Source organism: Beta vulgaris, chromosome 7 (genome assembly GCF_026745355.1).
Source record: "Beta vulgaris subsp. vulgaris cultivar EL10 chromosome 7, EL10.2, whole genome shotgun sequence".
NCBI classification, from domain to species: Eukaryota; Viridiplantae; Streptophyta; class Magnoliopsida; order Caryophyllales; family Amaranthaceae; genus Beta; species Beta vulgaris.
In genome coordinates, this window is record NC_079208.1 from 334,033 (window position 1) to 351,785 (window position 17,753).

At 35.7% G+C, this 17,753-nt stretch overlaps 3 protein-coding genes and 1 non-coding gene across 6 annotated transcripts; 3 read left to right on the forward strand and 1 right to left on the reverse strand.

Moving 5' to 3' along the window:
- Positions 1 to 368: 368 nt before the first annotated feature.
- Positions 369 to 5,616, forward strand: LOC104898140 (hypothetical protein). The gene is made up of 8 exons (XM_048633727.2): positions 369 to 553; positions 941 to 1,764; positions 2,794 to 2,874; positions 3,619 to 3,693; positions 4,314 to 4,358; positions 4,448 to 4,537; positions 4,871 to 4,972; positions 5,230 to 5,616. Exons 2-8 carry the CDS (start codon positions 1,045 to 1,047, stop codon positions 5,410 to 5,412), a joined length of 1,296 nt encoding a protein of 431 aa, XP_048489684.1. The 5' UTR covers positions 369 to 553; positions 941 to 1,044; the 3' UTR covers positions 5,413 to 5,616.
- Positions 5,617 to 6,523: 907 nt separating this feature from the next.
- Positions 6,524 to 13,266, forward strand: LOC104898141 (uncharacterized). Of its 2 annotated transcripts, none has more exons than XM_010685165.4 (5): positions 6,524 to 6,674; positions 7,030 to 7,212; positions 7,393 to 7,515; positions 9,803 to 10,021; positions 12,528 to 13,266. In XM_010685165.4, the coding sequence occupies exons 2-5, from the start codon at positions 7,045 to 7,047 to the stop codon at positions 12,951 to 12,953; spliced, it is 936 nt and encodes a 311-aa protein (XP_010683467.2). In that variant the 5' UTR covers positions 6,524 to 6,674; positions 7,030 to 7,044; the 3' UTR covers positions 12,954 to 13,266. The 2 variants fall into 2 exon arrangements, with proteins under 2 accessions (XP_010683467.2, XP_010683468.2); XM_010685166.4 differs by having other exon boundaries at positions 6,530 to 6,674; positions 7,020 to 7,212.
- A 304-nt stretch (positions 13,267 to 13,570) lies between these two features.
- On the reverse strand, positions 13,571 to 13,644 carry TRNAI-AAU (transfer RNA isoleucine (anticodon AAU)). The gene has a single exon. It is a non-coding gene; the product is annotated as a tRNA-Ile (tRNA).
- Positions 13,645 to 13,853: 209 nt separating this feature from the next.
- LOC104898142 (uncharacterized) lies at positions 13,854 to 15,257 on the forward strand. 2 transcript variants are annotated; one of them, XM_010685169.4, is made up of 3 exons: positions 13,854 to 14,436; positions 14,650 to 14,730; positions 14,830 to 15,257. In XM_010685169.4, exons 1-3 carry the CDS (start codon positions 13,978 to 13,980, stop codon positions 15,016 to 15,018), a joined length of 729 nt encoding a protein of 242 aa, XP_010683471.2. In that variant the 5' UTR covers positions 13,854 to 13,977; the 3' UTR covers positions 15,019 to 15,257. The 2 variants fall into 2 exon arrangements, with proteins under 2 accessions (XP_010683471.2, XP_010683470.2); XM_010685168.4 differs by having other exon boundaries at positions 13,857 to 14,436; positions 14,647 to 14,730.
- The last annotated feature ends 2,496 nt before the right edge of the window (positions 15,258 to 17,753 follow it).

Sequence of the window (17,753 nt, forward strand, 5' to 3'; positions counted from 1 at the left end):
AAAATCATAATTCTACCCGAACACGGATTTAGTTGACCTAACTCCACCCGAACATGACATAACAACAAGTCCATCCGAATACAACTTGTCTCGAACAAATCCATTTAGAATCCGACTTATGTCTATCCAAAGTCGACTTGAGTCGAGTCGAAAATGGTTCGACCCATGTCTAACACGCACCCGAGTATACGGTGGTTGGGTTTGATCCGATCTAAACGGCTCGAACCCAACCCACTTTCAATCCGAATAATGATTTGATTGGATGCAATCTGACCTAAACATATCCGATTCGGCTTGAATCAACTCAAACCCATCCGATAACCCAGATTGACTCCTCGAATTTTACACCACGAATGCCGAATGGTACTGCACTATTGCCGTATGGGGGCCAAGGAAAAAGCACCTCCTCATTTGAAACGTAGGCCAAAAAAACAAGAATGGTGAAACTCCACGAAATAAAGCAGCATTTACAGAAATTACAGTGAGCTGTACCTGCAATTACACCATCTTCCATCGCATCATCAAGCTCTCCTCGCATCACTCACTGCCTTTGGTATTATTCTTCTCCTCCCTTCTTGCAAACCTACTTAACGTACTCATCTTCATCTGCAATTTTTTTTTTGAGCTCATAATCATAAAATTAGGCTGTCCCCTTTTCTAATTATGTATGTTGCCCAAATGGTGAAATTGATGGTGAAATTGGATAATTGAGGATAGTTTTGTACTGGATAGACTCAAGTACTGGGATTTTATTCCAATTGCATGTTTCTTGAGGTGTTTGAATTTCTATCCCATGTTGTAAATGGCTAGTTTTTGTAAAATTGTTGGTTTTTTGCCCATTACATTTTTTTCTGAAGCATTAAATATTACTATGACAATATGACTGTGTTTTTGTCAGTCTTTACAATTGATTGCCTTTTTGCTTCCTGTTTTTCCCCAGGATTGAGGGTTCAACATGAAGTTGAACTGAAATTGTAATCCGAAATCCGGGCTCAAGAATTTTGTGAAAGTTTCGGCAATTCACACTATTCTTAAGATTTAGTCATGTCTGAGTGTGTCCAGTGTGCTTCTATTATAGCAAATCGATATAGCGCCACTCGAGTTCTAAAATTAGGTCTAATTCAATGTAGTTGGGACAACAAACCAGTTATTTTGCCATCAGAAAGACTTACTAGGCACAACGATTGGTCTGTTATGGAAAAACTATGGAAAAGCAAAGTCATAAGGATATTCAGGCATGAGAGGCTTTTTACGGATCAGAGAGTTTCGACGAAACTGGGCGTGTTTGGCTCAAATGCTTATGATTTTAGTTCCAGGTCGAGGTTGAAAGAGGGAAGGGATGAGCATTTAGAATTTGATTTGCAAAATAGTGAAGAGAACCACGAAGAGTTAAAGTTGGGTTTCATCAGTGAAAAAGAAGCTTCTGATAATCTGAGGACTCGTGATAGCTTGAATGGTGAATTTGGGGTACTGAATTTTGATGAACCTTTACTGGAGGAAAGTAAAGGCAGGGTACCACAAACTGGGGATTTTATGGCTAGAGAAGGCAATGGTGAAAATGACAATTTGGAGTTGACGGATGACCAAGATGAGGACCTTCTACAGCCTAAGTCAAAGCCAAAACATAAGCCAAAGGCTAAGCCGGAATCTAGGAGTAGAAAGCAGTTAATGAAGAGATCGAGTATTATTGCAAAGCAAGTGATCGGAATTGAGTCAGCTTCCAGTTTGGGATTTGTCTCGCAGCTGTGGGTTGACACTGCAACTGTACGCTAATGCTATCCTTTACCTCATCCACATGTATTCAGATTTTTATTACTCTCCTACAATCTGGAGGAACTTCCCTAATTTTATTGTTTTTGTCATTTTCTACTCATAAATTGTAATTCATAAATCTTACACTCAGAAGCCAGAAGAGTTTATATGCACCCGTTGCTTTCTTAAAATTGAGTCATGATCTTGGCCTTAATAATCATAATAACCATCTCTATTTTGTAGATTCTGCATCTCCTACCTTATCTATGTACGACACATATATGACTTATGATGTCTAAAATGGACAACGTGTTTGGGTTTTGTCTCTGTGCACTTTGGTCCCTTCTTGTTTTTCTTTGAACTTGTTGAAGTCATTTCTTGTGGGATTTCATGATGTACAGTAGTCATCTTGAACATGTTGGCTCTTCATATTCCATTATATGAAATAATTCCTCATGACCTGTGTTTGAGTTTCCGAGGCTCACTTATACTTTCCTGCAGTCATGACTATACAGGTCACTCAATCGTTTATGACTTGCTCAATGCCGCCATGCATTTTCAGTCATCGTGATTTATAAGTTAAGTGGTGTGGTATCAGTAAATGACATCATTCACCTATTTTAAGTGGTCTCATAAGCTTTTGTCTTCGTTTTTTAATATTCTCATGTCTCAATATATTTTGTAGTATAGGATATTATCAGTTGGATGACCATGCTATTAGTCATTCCGTATATAAGCACATATCGAGTGTCTACTGACTTCGAAATTTGATATAAAGAATCATATAATTCCTCACTTAGTCTCTGAATGATTATGGATATGTCAATGTTAAAAGGTTTCCTGATTTTGTTCATGAGTTGCCCAATTTGCTATTCAGTTCTTTATGTCATATTGTAGTATCTTCGTGATCAAATACTGACCTGAGAATCCGCAAACCTTTTTGATTTGCTGTTCATATGCTTGATTCGTGTTCTTCTTTCCATGACATATGTACTTCGGTCATTTAACTCTTGCTTTGTTCTTGTTATTTACACATTTCAGTGGGTAGTACTGGAGGTAGAAGTCAGGCCAAACTTGCTTTCTTCTGAGTCAGGAAGATTTCTTCTTGAAGATATTAATAAGGTACAGAAGCTCTCTTTCAAATGGTTAGGCTTTTGTATGTCTTGGTAAAGTAGCAATGTGGCATACAACTTTCTACCATTCAGCCGTGTATTGTTCGCATGCAAATTAGACTATCATGTTGGTTCTCTTTCTTCCTCTCCCTATTCAAATAATGTGTTTTTGGATTTTAATCACATTTATAGCTGGACAAGTGCTAATATCATGAGTGCAATGTTGGTTTGACTGTCCTGTGGTTCTACATCCACTACACTTCTTTGATATTTTTGTTTTGAGACTGCTTTGGCGTTAATTGTAACATGTATCTTAATTATACCATCTTAAGAAACATATGTGGGTAGAGTTACTATCTTGATTCACTTTTTCTTTTGTGTTCAACCATTTAATTTATTTTTTTCTTGAAATGAAATCTATGTCAAATTATATGCTAAGAATACCATAGCTTTAGACTTCTCTTGGTCTTTGCCAGTTCCTGTGACAATGTCTATTAAGTTTTTTTTATTGGATAAGAAAAAAACTTATTTTTGTGGTAATGAGTTGTATGGATTAATGCAAGCATCTAGGAGACCAGGAGCATTGTTAGGATTAACAGGCTTCAATTATGTTTCCCCTGGTTATGAGATTCACCTATTTCAGCTGCAGGTCATTTTGTATGATGTTTCCGACAGCAATAGCAGTAATTGTTGAAACAACAGAATTGTGTTCCTGTTATTTGTTAATCATGTATGAATTTCCAATTATCTACAGGTTGGTGATGTAGTGCTTGTGCAGGAGGAGAATTATGCGCTGAATGATTTTAGAACGGTTGGACTGGAGACCTTGGTATGTTATACGTTTCTCCTTACTACATTTGAACGAATTGATGCTTTTGGTGAAAAAGGAAAACATGGCGAACAAACTTGCAATTCTAACATGGTTAAAAGCATGCATCTCAATACATGGAAGCATGTGAATAGCAGGATTACAGAACTTTTGTTAATGTTTTGGTCATAGAACATATTTGAATTGAATTAATTTCCGAGTTTTTTTCACTTTTGCTCAATGATGTAGCATCATTGCTTGATGGATGTACATGGACAATATGTGAAATTTAATCTATATTTAAGCAAAATTTAGGGTGTGTGCTCTTCACCTTAAAAAAATAAGTTTTAGGTCTATTAAGTTCAGATCAGGTTTAACAGAACACTCAAAAAAAGCTCCAATAAGGTTCAATCAGGTGTAATAAGTTAAGTTTAGATAAGTTCAGTTTTTTTCAGGTGAAGAGAACGCACCCTTACTCTAATTTAATTGAGGTGGTTTCTTAGTTTTGGGAGTTGTGAGAAATACAATTTATGTAATCATAGGTAGGACATCAGAGGCTTGTTCTTTGATAGATTTGAACTTTCTTGTAATATTTGCATCAAGTTTATAATGTAAGATCTCACTGTCGCCTTTTTTGTTAGGTAGGGTATAATGTTGTAACACCTGGACAAAGAAATTTGGGAAAGGTGAGTTTGTCTGCTCCAAGTTTAATTTAGGGGACAAAAGTGAGTCATGGGTCAATTGCAATCATTCTCCTTTTCCTGTTGATTCTTAGGTTCGTGGATTCACGTTCAACATCAACTCTGGCACTGTGGAGTCCCTTGAGCTTGATGCGTTTGGGTACTCAATTATTCCATCAAATCTGGTTGGTCATCTGTGCTTTACAGTTTGGAACTTACACATTATTGATTTCCATTATATTTTGAGTCTGGTTTGATTCTCTGGCGAGGTCCACCAAGCAATCATGAACTTCTGAAAAATCTGTCAAATTTCATGAATTTTGTCTGCTGGCTGCAAACTAAATGCACAACACTAAGTATGATTTCCCCCTTCAGTTATAGCATAAAGGTTTGCGTGGTTGAGGAAACAATATCAATGACCACCTGCTATTCATGTTAAATGGGGAGGTTTATTAAATATTAAGTTGTCTTATACAAGTATCACCGAGTTTAAGTAAGCCCCATCTTGATGATTTCAGGTGAGTACTTATGCCTTGTTCACTGAAGATGTACTAGAGGTAAATTCTGACATCATCATAGTGCACGAAGCAGCAGCCTCACGTATTCAAAGATTAACCAAGGTGAGGACTCTTTTGTGTTCTCTTACAGCAATGTACAGAAATATTATATGCCATAATCATATACACATATGTGGGGTTGATCGATGTCTCAACCTGCATTCTGACATTTTTAGGGCCCTCTTAAAGGATTTGATAGGTTTTGCTAAGAATTTATTCCTGTCGCTTCTTCGTTCTCTTTTAGATTGCATAACAGAAAATTTATCTACTTTTGATAAATCCCATGTTGGTAGCATTTATGATTCTTGTTCTCTTGACAGGGCTTCTTGGGCACGAAGAACACAGAGACTTCAAGTATTAAGCTGAAATACCGTGATATAGAAGAAGAATATACTCAACCTGTTAAAGGTCGAAAATCAAGGAGGAAGTCGAGTAAGCGGAAAATTTACCGAGGAACTAGGGATCTGGGTGATGAATTTGAGCTCCCTATGGATTACATGTAGTAAATAGTGATATTGCACTTCCTTCCCTTGTCTAGTAAATATTTCATACCACTAGCTTTAGCTGGTTCTATTTGTTATACAACTACATCATATTATAACATCGACGTGATAATGTATTTCAGGGATTATTCTTTTGTAAATTGTAGCTCGTGATCATGTAATGCATCTATTATTTATATCAAGTTGATCTATTCTAAAGGATTACAGTGGTTGCAATTATTTTTAACTCAGCAATTTGTCATTTATATGCTGAGATTTGTATTTCGCAGTAGAATAACGAAAATTATACAGTGATTATCATTTATCGTGACTTCTGTAAATTACCGTAACATTAGATAAGGAATACAAAAATTTGGATTCTAATCCAAATGACCAAAATTATGTTTCCTATTGGGTCCTATTTAGAAAACAAGAGAATATATGGAATAAGAGTTCTGATTGAACAAGTCCAAAAATTTAACTACATGGAGGAACTTTTTTTAAATGAGAGTTTACTCCTTTTCATAATGAGGTAGTTTCACTGGAAAACAATTATAGTCTACAACATGGCTTTGCAATATACATAGGAATAGTCCATAACAACTTGCAATTGTCAACCAAAACAAAATTCAGAAAAGACCCAAATGGATATTTCACAAAATAATCACGTCGGATACTTTACTGTGCATTCATCCGCTAACTTAGAGTATATTAAAAGTAAACTTTTTAAGGTACTTGACTGTGCATTCATCCGCTAACTTAGAGTATCTTAAAGGTAAACTTTTTAAGCAATGAGTATGTGTCACTTAATTACAATTTAGTAGATAGAAATTACGCTGTCCTGAGTAATGTATCACTTAGGATGCGTTCTCTTCACTTGAATAACCCTAAATTGAATTGAACTGAACTTATCAGAGCTGATTGGACCTGATTCAATTTATTAGACCTTATTAAATCTGATTGGAACTTATCGACATAATTGAAACTTACCTGATTGGAACTTATTAGACCTAATTGAAACTTATTAGACCTTATTGACCTGATTGAAACTTATTTGACAAAAAATTTGGTACTTTAATTTAAATTTATCGATAATTGACTGTTTGAACTTTATTGAAACTGATTTAAAACTTATTGAACCTGATTGAAACAGAACTCACATAAACTCACTCTTGCTAATTGCTTCCTCTCTATCTCGATTCTCGCGTCTTGTTCTGCCTCTACCACCGTCCACCACCACAGGCAGCAATCAACATCACTGGTTATTACCGGATCGTATCCAGGTAATATTTTGTATTTATATGTTCTTGTTTTGCATATTGACATATTGTAATTTGTAATTAGTAAATACTTATTATATTGTTTTATTTTTAGCTTTGTCGATTTTGTTTTAGTTTCAATTATGCATTTGTTTGACTGATTTATATTTTATTTGAATTATTGAATATTGAAACTGGAAATACTATCAAAATAGGGTTCAGTTTAACTGTATAGTTAATATGTTGTTATTCATCGAATTATTTGTTTGATGATTGATTTTCATTTTATTAGTTTCCTATTGATTTTCATTTTTGGACAGATTATTATGTTGCATAAATATGGGAACTTATAGAAATAGCTAATTCTAGAGCTTCTCAGATTAGGTAATTGACGATGCAAGAGAAGAAGTACGGATTGCAAATTAGGGCTCCAAAATCTAAGCAAAAGAATCAGCAGACAAGAGCTTCGGTCCCAAAACCCTTTTGCTTCAATGACGACGATGGTGATGATGTGGAGGGAGAAATTTCTCGGCAGGCTACTAAGAATAAGTCCCTCAAAGATGTTAGCTCTCCTTCTTTTATCATGGCTTGCAAATTTTTCTACTTGAGAAGAAAATTATTGTATTGGTCTTTATGCTCATAATGTAGTGCTTGATGTTCATCGTGCTTATGGTGCTCATCATACGAACGTGTGTATGTACTAATTTGGGTGAACTTTGTATGCTTTTGTTTTGTTCCTTAGGTTGAGGAGCAGTACAAGAAAGCCTTGGAAGAGGACCCGTCAGTATTTGATTATGATGGAGTTTATGATGAAATGAAATCCAAGGTTGTTGAGCCGAAAGCGCAAGATAGACAGCAGCGCCAGGTAATTATCGTATTGATCATTGTTTTTGTGTAAGTTTCTTGAGAGATGTATGTATACAACAACATCTGGGTTTTGCTGGACCAATTTATCGATTAGGATTGAATTAGCAAAATGATGATAAAATTATATGGGAATTGTAGTGTTGGGTTTACTCACAATGTATTTGGATTAGAAGTCTAGAATGTTTGGCGGTGTAAGTGCTGTTTTGCGTGAACTTTTGTTTCTTAGTATCCATGCTGATGGTTGCCACTGCTCACTCTGAAGACGATGAACATAATTATTTTAGCCAGAAAGTGCATGTTCTTATCATGTAGGCGTGTAGCGTTGCTGATACTTTTGCTTGAGTTTTTTTTGGGTAAGCAACGACGAATAAATTACTGCTTGTAACAACCCTACAAGCTAACATTCTAGGGGGAGAGCAAACTTCTAGAAAGCACCCCTCAGGCCTCAACCTCAAAGAATCGTCAGCAAACAACAAGGCTGAAACAGGCGTGATTCATTCGAAATCTAAACATTCCAACCTATTCCATTTAAGTTATTAGTCCACAATTCATGAGAACTACTAATTTGCCTAGTTACTGTATTAAGTATACTTTACAACAAAAAAATTTGAATTTCCTTAACACTAAACTGCAGAGTATGAATTTGGAGTTCCATGGGATCTCATTTCTAGACCTCCCATATACTACATATCACAGCCAGGATAGTTGCAGCAAAAACCTGTTTCTAAATTTGGACTCCTGTTTTTCTGATCAGACCATAGAATGTGTTTGAAGTCCTTCTAATCCTAGTCATTACCTGATCTCAGTCCAAATTTTGGCAATCATGTGAACATTTAAAAAAATAAGTGCCTATGACTTTTAACTGCATTATTACAAATTAGGCAAGGGTCATTGTTAATGACATCATATATCTGTAGTTTATCTCTTGTTGCTAAGTCTTCGGAGGATAGCTAACCAGGCTATGAACCTGTGCCTTGTCCCAGAAACAATGCTGTGAGGGCACACAAAGATCATCTTAGTTCTTTTAATTGAATATTTGCTTCCGGCTCCCAACTGTTCTGCTGTATAAACCCTTTTCAGGTATTCTTTTGTATTGCAAATTTGGTACCAGTGCAACTGCAATTAGTATCAGAGGTGTACTCCCACCATCTCTCTCTCTGAGACTCACTAATGCACAATGTGATCTATTAACCCACAAGTTTTCTTTATTACATGCAATGCCCTAGAAATGCTTTCCCATAGCATGTTTCTTCCAAATTTCTACATTTCTAATTCCCAAGCGGCCAAGCTGTCCAATTTCCTCTTCGCAGACCTTATTCCAGGCCACATTTCTTAATGCAATAGGTTACTACTTATCGTGCAAGATAAGCTATGGCCAACATATATTTCAGGAAAGCTATGGGAAATATGACCATGCAAATTCTTATATGGGGCTAGCCACACAGTTAGTTGGATGGTGCGGCCAGTCACAAATAAGGTTAGCTAATATATTTTGAGGTTACTAATTAATATACTTGGGGTTACTTAAATGTATTTTGAGGCTACTAATTAATATATTGTTATTCAGTGGTGCTATTACCAGTAAATTGCTAGCTTCAAGCTGTCTTATAGAAATGTGATGAATATACAGAATACACAAGTTGTCAATGAAAAAGTTGCAAAGAAACTTGGGAGCTATTAAGTTCTACAACAAAATACTTAAAAGTTGAGGAGAATATACAGAAATTAGTTTTTCGTCAAATTGTTCCGCAAGTGTTATAACATTGCTGTATATCAGTTGAAATTGAGATCTTTGAGACCTCTTGAAGGGGTTTTGCCTACAATTTCTTGTATTTGTCTTCTACACCTACCCTTGAATTCTAGTGTCGGATTTATTCATTGTTCATACATCTAATTTTCCTGATAGTCTGATGATATGGTTTCCTAGCTTCACTTGGTGATGCTCATGGGAGAGTTTGGGGACTGGGGAGGCATGCCACCGCAATTTTCTTATGTCTGTGCATTTATAAAGAAAGTTGCAGCTGTGGAGTTCATTTGGATGTGGCTGAACTCAAAATAAACATGTAACTTCGATGTCCGTTTTATCAATATCTACAAATATTTCATTTTAGAAATTTTCTACTCTCTATTGCTTTGCCTCTGTGTTTATGTGTCTATCCTTCCCATCTAATCAGTGTTTTGTCCTCTTCTAGTAACTTCTTTTATGGACTTTTACTTTTCAGTATTTGGTAATAGAAATTTCACCTCTGACATGACTTTTGATGCATTTTCTATAATTATTTCAGCCAAAATACATTCAAATCCTGAAGGAAAAGGCCCAACGACGAGAAAGAGAACATGAGGTTGTTTATGAGAGGAAGCTTGCAAAAGAAAGAACCAAAGATGACCACCTTTTTGCAGATAAAGACAAGTTTGTCACTGGTGCTTACAAAAGGAAGCTTGCCGAGCAGGAAAGATGGATAGAGGAGGAACGCTTGCGTGAATTACGTGAAGAGAGGGATGATGTAAGTTTTTGTCTTTGCTTTTAGATCTTGTGGTATTTGTGTGTGCTTCTTGTAATTGTGATGCAACTTAACCTAGTACTTTGCCATATTCATATTGAATACGAGAATAGGTTACTTGTCTCGTGGAATATGGAACGAACAAGCCTAATCGCTTATTATTAGTTACTGTTGAACTTCAAAGAAGATTTGTCATTGCTTGGTTTAATATACCCATACGGTTGACATGTAAAACATATTTTCTCAAATCAGTGTTCTGTTTTCAGTAATTTACTGGACTTCATTAGAGTAACCCCAAGTGCTGTAGAGGACTTCATTAGAGTAACTCCAAGTGTTGTAGCTTTCCTATACGCTTGTGACAACTTTGTTGGAGTGTGTACGTAACCACAACTACCTTGCCAAAACAACCTTGCCTCCCTTCAAGGAATGAATTTAAGAGAGGAGGTGAAGCCATTTGGAAGTATGTATATAGTAGGCACCTGAAGAGGAAGGAAGAAGAGCTATTAGGATTCTGAAAACCCTAGATCCATTTATTGAGGTATCAAATGAGATGGAAGAAAAACGTTAGGACTTTTGGTCGCCTAAGTGATGCGAGTTGACCGAACTATTCGTTGGCCACTGGATTTTGCCTATTCTCTTTGTATGTGGGAGCTTATTTTTTTTCTTGCTTCAAAATGGTAAAGTAGAAAAGAATTTATCCTTTTTCTTTTTTTGGATGTGTGTGCACTAGGTAATGCATATAATTATCTCCATTGCCAATTCGTCTATTTCTATTCTGAAAATTAAATGAAAAACTTATAATATATACTTATTCCATTTCTTAATACTTGCAATATATTGCTTTTTGAGATGTTTTACTTGCAACATTCATCTTTTTGATAAAATTTTATGCAAAGAAAGATTTATTTTGTTATTTGAGCACACGGGTCACATTTTATTATCTTCTCTTCGTTGGTTTATGTGCTACTTAAAACTGTTGCAAGTATTAAGAAATGGAGGAAATATATAAATCCGGTCATTTTAATGATTTTTTTTTTTGGTAAGTAATGTGTATTGACTTTTCAAAGAAGTTGACAACCTAAACCTCAAAATGAGGCTGAAGCAAAACAAGCCAAAAAGGCGTAAGGAATTACAAGTTCATGAACCAATCACTATCCCTGCTGCTCCATTTGGCAGATGTACAAAAATTTCCTCTATGTTTTACTATACATTTAATCTCTTTCACTATACATTCAATTCTATTTTCCTTCATGTTCCAATAAGCACCGTTCCTTGCTCTCCAAATTTGACAAGCCACAGCCGCCAAAACCATATATAACACCTTCTTCCTCATACTGGATCCTCCAAAGCTTCTTGTGGTCCATTAATCCACTGTGACAAAGTTCTAATTCTGCATTCTACTCCAGTCCATCTGAGCATGGTAAAGAGAAGTTGCTGACTGAAAGAGCATTCAAAGAGGAGGTGCTGGTGTGTTTCAATGTGCAGCAAACATAAGCAATATATATCATCTACACTCACACTGTATTGGTAAAGCTTATCTTTAGTTCTTAGTCTGCCCTGAATGCCTAGCCAAGTGATGAACTTGTGCTTTGGAACACACATTCTGTTCCATATGCCCCATTCAAAGAACTTCTTGGAGAAATTGGTTCATCAAACTCAGGGGTTTGAATTGAAATTGCGTCAACTCCATGAAGTTCTGAAAGTGATTTGTGTTTTTGTCCATAAATTGGACTTGTAGGACCTTTCTTCTTCTTTTTTGGATTGCTCTTACTCTGAGATTTCTTTGATTTTGCCTTTGGTCTTCCTGCCATGCGACAGTGCAGGTTAAGAGAGGGTTTTCTCTTAATGTGCGCCGAGAGAAAATTTTAGGCGCGAAGACTGAAATTTAATCAAGGATTAGTCGGCATGCTTTGATTTTTGCACAATTTATATACTCACTTTGACCGTGAAACTTTGACTATTATATGAAACAAATTTCGATATGTACTCCCTCTGTCCCTAATTGTCATGTTGTATGCTTGGTTCAGAATACTTGTCATACTCCCACAGCATTGTACCCACGGCCCACTTAATTTGTTAATAGTTTGAGTTCATGGTGACTATTAATATGGTTTCCTTGATTCCTCAATTATAATGCTTTGCAAGACCTTTTGTAAGTTTTTTTTTTCATTCACAACCACTTTCATTATTATCATTTTGCCATAACTCTTACTGGTCTTTTATTTTTTTACTTGTACTTACTTTAGCGTACTGTACTATCTATTGTTATGTAGTCTTGTTGTCCTTTAAATAGGTTGCACTCTTTTTTTTCTCCGTCTGAATTTTGTTTCACTTCTAATTTTTTGCTGAGGCCCGCCATTAAAATAACACTTCTCCACACAACAATTATGTGCCAAATTTCATGGGAATCAATTTCCATTCAGAATGGCTTCTGCCAAACCAAAGAGAGACTGAAAACCAAAATATTTTTGTGAAGCTGACAATATTGGTAGCTTCTGAATTCTTTCAGGTGACGAAGAAGAGTGACCTGACAGATTTTTACTTCAACCTTGCCAAAAATGTTGCATTTGGAGCTAGTGAGAAATCTAAGAAGCCAGGGAGAGATGAAAAAGAACCAACAGCTGTCAAAGAAGAGTTGAAGAATCAAGAGAAACCAGAAAAGGATCCAGAGTCAAACCCAAGTCCCACTGAGCATCTGTCGACCAGCTCAGCTGTGGCCTCATCTTCGAGACTGGAAGATAGAGGTCAAGAACCGTCTGTTGTTTCTAAGATAAGTCAAGAGTTAGTTGCAAATCCAGCACCTCATACGTCTACTGAAACGAACCCCCCGCCTAGTAATCAGGCCAAGCAGGACCATCATAAGAAAAGTGAGGATGCTCTTGCAGCTGCCAAAGAACGGTTCCTGGCGAGAAAAAAAGCGAAGGTGCAAGAATGAATCAACAATCTCCCCCCGCCCCCCCGCCCCCCCGCCCCCCCCCCCACACCTTCGGAATTGCAGCAGATCAGTAACTTAGGTTCTGATGTCTTGTCTCTGGGTTTACTACCTTCATACAGCAGTTAATCATGTTGCAGTGTATGAACTTTTTAAGGTGGATATCAAGACGAATTCTCCTTTTGTAAGTAATTTCACTGTGTATTGGATCTCCGTTTTGTCCGCCACCAGTAGTCCTGTTGTAAATTGTAATCAACTTCTCTTGAAGCCCTTGTTTGAACGGCTAGATCGCCTAGTAAATGTTCTTTATTAAGTATCTGCAATTAGCCTATGGCTTCCTTAATTACCCGTGTTTTAGGCATTAACAAATCACTTTTGGCTTAAAAAATGGCATATCATCAGCAGTCGGTGTTCTATGTTTATTTACTTTTTAACAAATTGGTGACAATTTTGTAAGACACATCGCGGTGTTTGGCAAAAAGAGAGTTATGGATCACTTTTAGAGTTATGACTAGTCAAAAAGTGTAAAAAGGGTGTTGGGTAAAAAAGAGTTTTCGAATAAAAACTCTTAAAATGAAAAAGCTAACAAAAAAAGTTGTCAAATCAACAAACAAAAAATTTGGCCCATGCAGGTCTCGAACCTGCGACCTTCGCGTTATTAGCACGACGCTCTAACCAGCTGAGCTAATAGGCCTTGATATTATAAAATGGTAACTTTATTTATTTGTTTGTAACTAACTTAAGTTTCCAACACCAAAAACATTGTGAACTCGTGACGAGTTTATGTTTGTTGTCGTTATTTAACACAAATCATCGTTTCCCCCAAAAAAGGACAAACCGTTCCTTCATAGCCGTTGCCCGCCCATCTCAATTCAAATTCAAAAATAACAACCCAAATAATAAAAAAGCATCATCTAAACTTCATAACTCATCACTCTTCACCTCCACTTCTTTGACCATCTCATCTCCCCAATCTTCCTCCACAACCCACACAATCTCTCCCTTGTTCTCTCCTCTCACATCCCAAATGCTCGCCACGGAACCCCCCACCGCTTCTCCCCACCTCCGCCACCCAAAACCCGGGGCCCGAAAACCTCTACAACCCAAAAACAACTTCTTCATCACTAATAAAAATCATAATCCTCCTAAATCAACTCCATCAAAAATAAATCACCAACCTCAACCTCACATTTTATCACCAAATTCACCCATCAATGACTCTAATAAGGAAAACTGGGACCCTACTCCCAGCATCAAGCTGTTAGAAGCCATGGATGCTTCCCTAGCTCAAGAGCTCACCGCTGTAAAACACAAACTAGAACGCCTCAAACTCGAGAGAGAAAAGACTGATAAAATGCTTCAAGACCGAGCTCGCTTCCTCCAAGTCCAATTGATTGAACTCCATCATAGGGGTGAGTTCCAGAAAGAGCTCGAAATCGAAGTTGATCGACTTTATAGATTGAAACAGCTCAAGCTCGCTTCCACGGTATGTTTCAATTTATATAAACTACATCTATCTCTCACTCAGTGCTTTTTCTTTTCGGCTTAAGCTAATGGTTGAAATCCCACGACTTTTTTTTTATAGTCTATCAGCGAGGAATCCGCTGTATATCCTTTTGTATCATCCAAATGTTTATTGTTATTTCTTAATATTTGAAAATTGAGCTGAACTTGAGTTATGTGAGAAATTTTGAAGCAGAGGATGTCTCCGATTCGTTCGTTGAGAGAGAAGGAATTGGAGAAGAAGAACAAGGATGAATCACAATATGAGCTGAATATGGTAAGTTGTATACATAATCTCAATACATTTAACTTGAGATTAATTGATTCATATGAGAAGATATGAATATTGAATTTTAGTGGGATGTAAAATTTCCAGAGCGAGAAATCAGGAGAAAGTAAGGAAGGATTGGTGGATGAAAGCAACACTACAGAAAGTCCAGCTTTGAGTATTGCGAGTTCATCAGCTTCAAATTCAGCATCTAACACTTCTAAATCGACGGCGACATCGAAAATGCTGCCAATTTCTATGAAGTTGAGCTTGGAAATTGCTTTGGATGATAAGTGATAGTATATAGATTGAGAATGTGATTTGAAAGAAAGAATTCAACCATGGTTGATTATTATTTACTGATCAAGAAGATTTTGTTACCTCTACTTTTCAACTTATTGTGTTGCTTTTAAGTAGTAGTATGTAGTATCTCGCTATATATGATTCTTAATGTAGCTTGTCACATGGAAATGGACGTTTTTTAAGTGATGTGGTGAAAAATGAAAATAATGAAACATCTTATGTTGGATTGTGTAGATTTTCTTGTATTGTATATGAACCTTTGCACTATTCAGTATTTATGTACTCAACTTCACTATCGTTTGTGATTTATGCATATAAAAGGTAGTCGAATAAAATCTGAATTTTTTCCTTGGATAATGCAAAAGTGGGTTTTAATTCCCAAAATATGCCCAAAAATATTAAAATTCCCTGCGTACCGTCCACGTAGGACGGCACGCGAGAATTTTTTTTTTAGTAAAACCGCTACTCGGAGTAGCGGTTTATAAGTGTCGAGATTTTTTTTTTTTTTCAACTTAGGTAAAACCGCTACTCGGAGTAGCGGTTTATAAAAAAAAAAAAAAAAAAAAAAAAAAAAAAAAAAAAATTTTTTTTTTTTTTTTTTTTTTATTAACCGCTACTCCGAGTAGCGGTTTATTATGAAAACTGATATCTGCCTACCATATTTTTGCGCAGGTAAACCGCTACTCAGAGTAGCGGTTTATATTTATAAACCGCTACTCAGGGTAGCGGTTTATATTTGTAAACCGCTACTCAGAGTAGCGGTTTTTATTTGTAAACCGCTACTCCGAGTAGCGGTTTATTTTAAAATTAAACCGCTACTCTGAGTAGCGGTTTCTGTGGGTTAAAACAAAAAAAAAAATAATTTTCTCGCGTGCCGTCCTACGTGGACGGTACGCAGGGAATTTTGATTTTTTTGGGCATATTTTGGGAATTAAAACCCACTTTTGCATTATTCAAGGAAAAAATTCAATAAAATCTTGTTAGATTTATCATATGTTCAAGATAATAACAATTTTTTTATAATTTTTGTTTATTAACAATCACATATGTTAGTAGTCCAAGTTATGCGTTGAGATGTGTAGGTTAAAAAAGAATAGTAATGTTTATGATGGCTCTTAAAATTCTTGAGTATATATATTCTTCCTAATTAAATCCACAATTATACCAACAATTTTTATCTTGCCCTCTTTCCTTTCTCTTATCCCAAGTTCTTGTGGTGGCCGTCGTTTTGATATTGTGGCTGGAAAAAAACTGACAATTCAAAATTCAAATTGTATTTTGATAGTTGAATTTCAAAATTCAAATTGTATTTTGGTAGTTGAATTTCAAAATTCATGAGATATTTTATTGATGAATTATTTATGAAATACGCCCTCCTTGTGTAATGTCCTCTTTTTTTTCGCTCCGAGCCCCATCCATGTATGAGACGATACTGTTATTAATTATTATCAACTGCACAAAAGTCAAAATGAAATGACAGGAAGAATGATGACTAGAGTAATATTTATTTCTAGTAGACTAGCAGGCCGGTATATTCAGAAATAGTGTAACATTAATGGGTCTGTTTGACAGTACTAACTACTTAAAAAGAAGTTGAAATTGATAAGTTAGCTAAAAGTAATAAGACAACTGATTAGCTTAAGTATTTGGCACAACTAGTTGCATATATTGATAAATTATTCTATTTTTTAATTGTGTGTGTGTGTGTGCGTGTCTAAAATACCAAAATGACAATTATGAAACACTAAATTTTTAATGTATCAAATGGTAAAGTAACTACATAACTATTTTTAAAATTATAGCTCTTTTTATATGTAAAATACCTACATTGGGAAATTTTTTATTTTTTATAAGCTATTATTAAAATATCTTTAAATCTGCTACATCATTATATACATAGGAATCGTCATAATAATAATAAAAAAAACTAATATACTTATAAATACAAAAATAAATCATTTTCTACTCCATACATGACTAGTAACTCGGTTACGAATCATATCGATCCTTAGACGTCCCTATTGAAATTTCACTACTTCTGTAATTAGTAACGTCTAGGATTTCTTTGTATTGCATATAATCTGGATTTTTATCGAGCATATGTAACATAAGGTCATATGTTGAACATTTTTCGTATATAGTTTTGTAAGGCAAAAGTAGCCATCATAACATCAATTTAAGTCTTGATACTGAATTGTGACATTTGCTGTAATATTTTCCCCACCATTCAAAAGTTTGAGTACTCCTCTAAATTTTAACCAACATATCTAATTGACGTCCATAAAAATTCACTATCAATTGCGTGATTGTTCCTTATAGACAAACCCTTGTGCATAGGTTGTTCCTTGTGACTTGTGAGCAAATTATCAATTGCGTGATTCAATGATAATCTATAGCCACAAGCATAATAGTGAATGGAGAGACTCAAAAGAAATAAGGTTGTGCACTTGTGGTAGTGCATTCTTTTGTACTTTGGGAAATTGCTTGTGCATATTGAAATCACATATAAAGAGTGAAAAGCTTTCGGCAATACAAAATCTTGTTTTATGCGTTTGGCATTTTGCCACTTTGACACTTTGCTTAGGATTGAGTATGTTGGTAGTGTATGAAGCCTTTTTCTTTTTGTTATTGGGAATTGGAGTTGGCACCATAACTCCATAACTTCAAAAGGAGGCCACATAAGGTGATCAAGTAGGAGTATCTTTCACAATGCTTACCTGTCTTAGTAT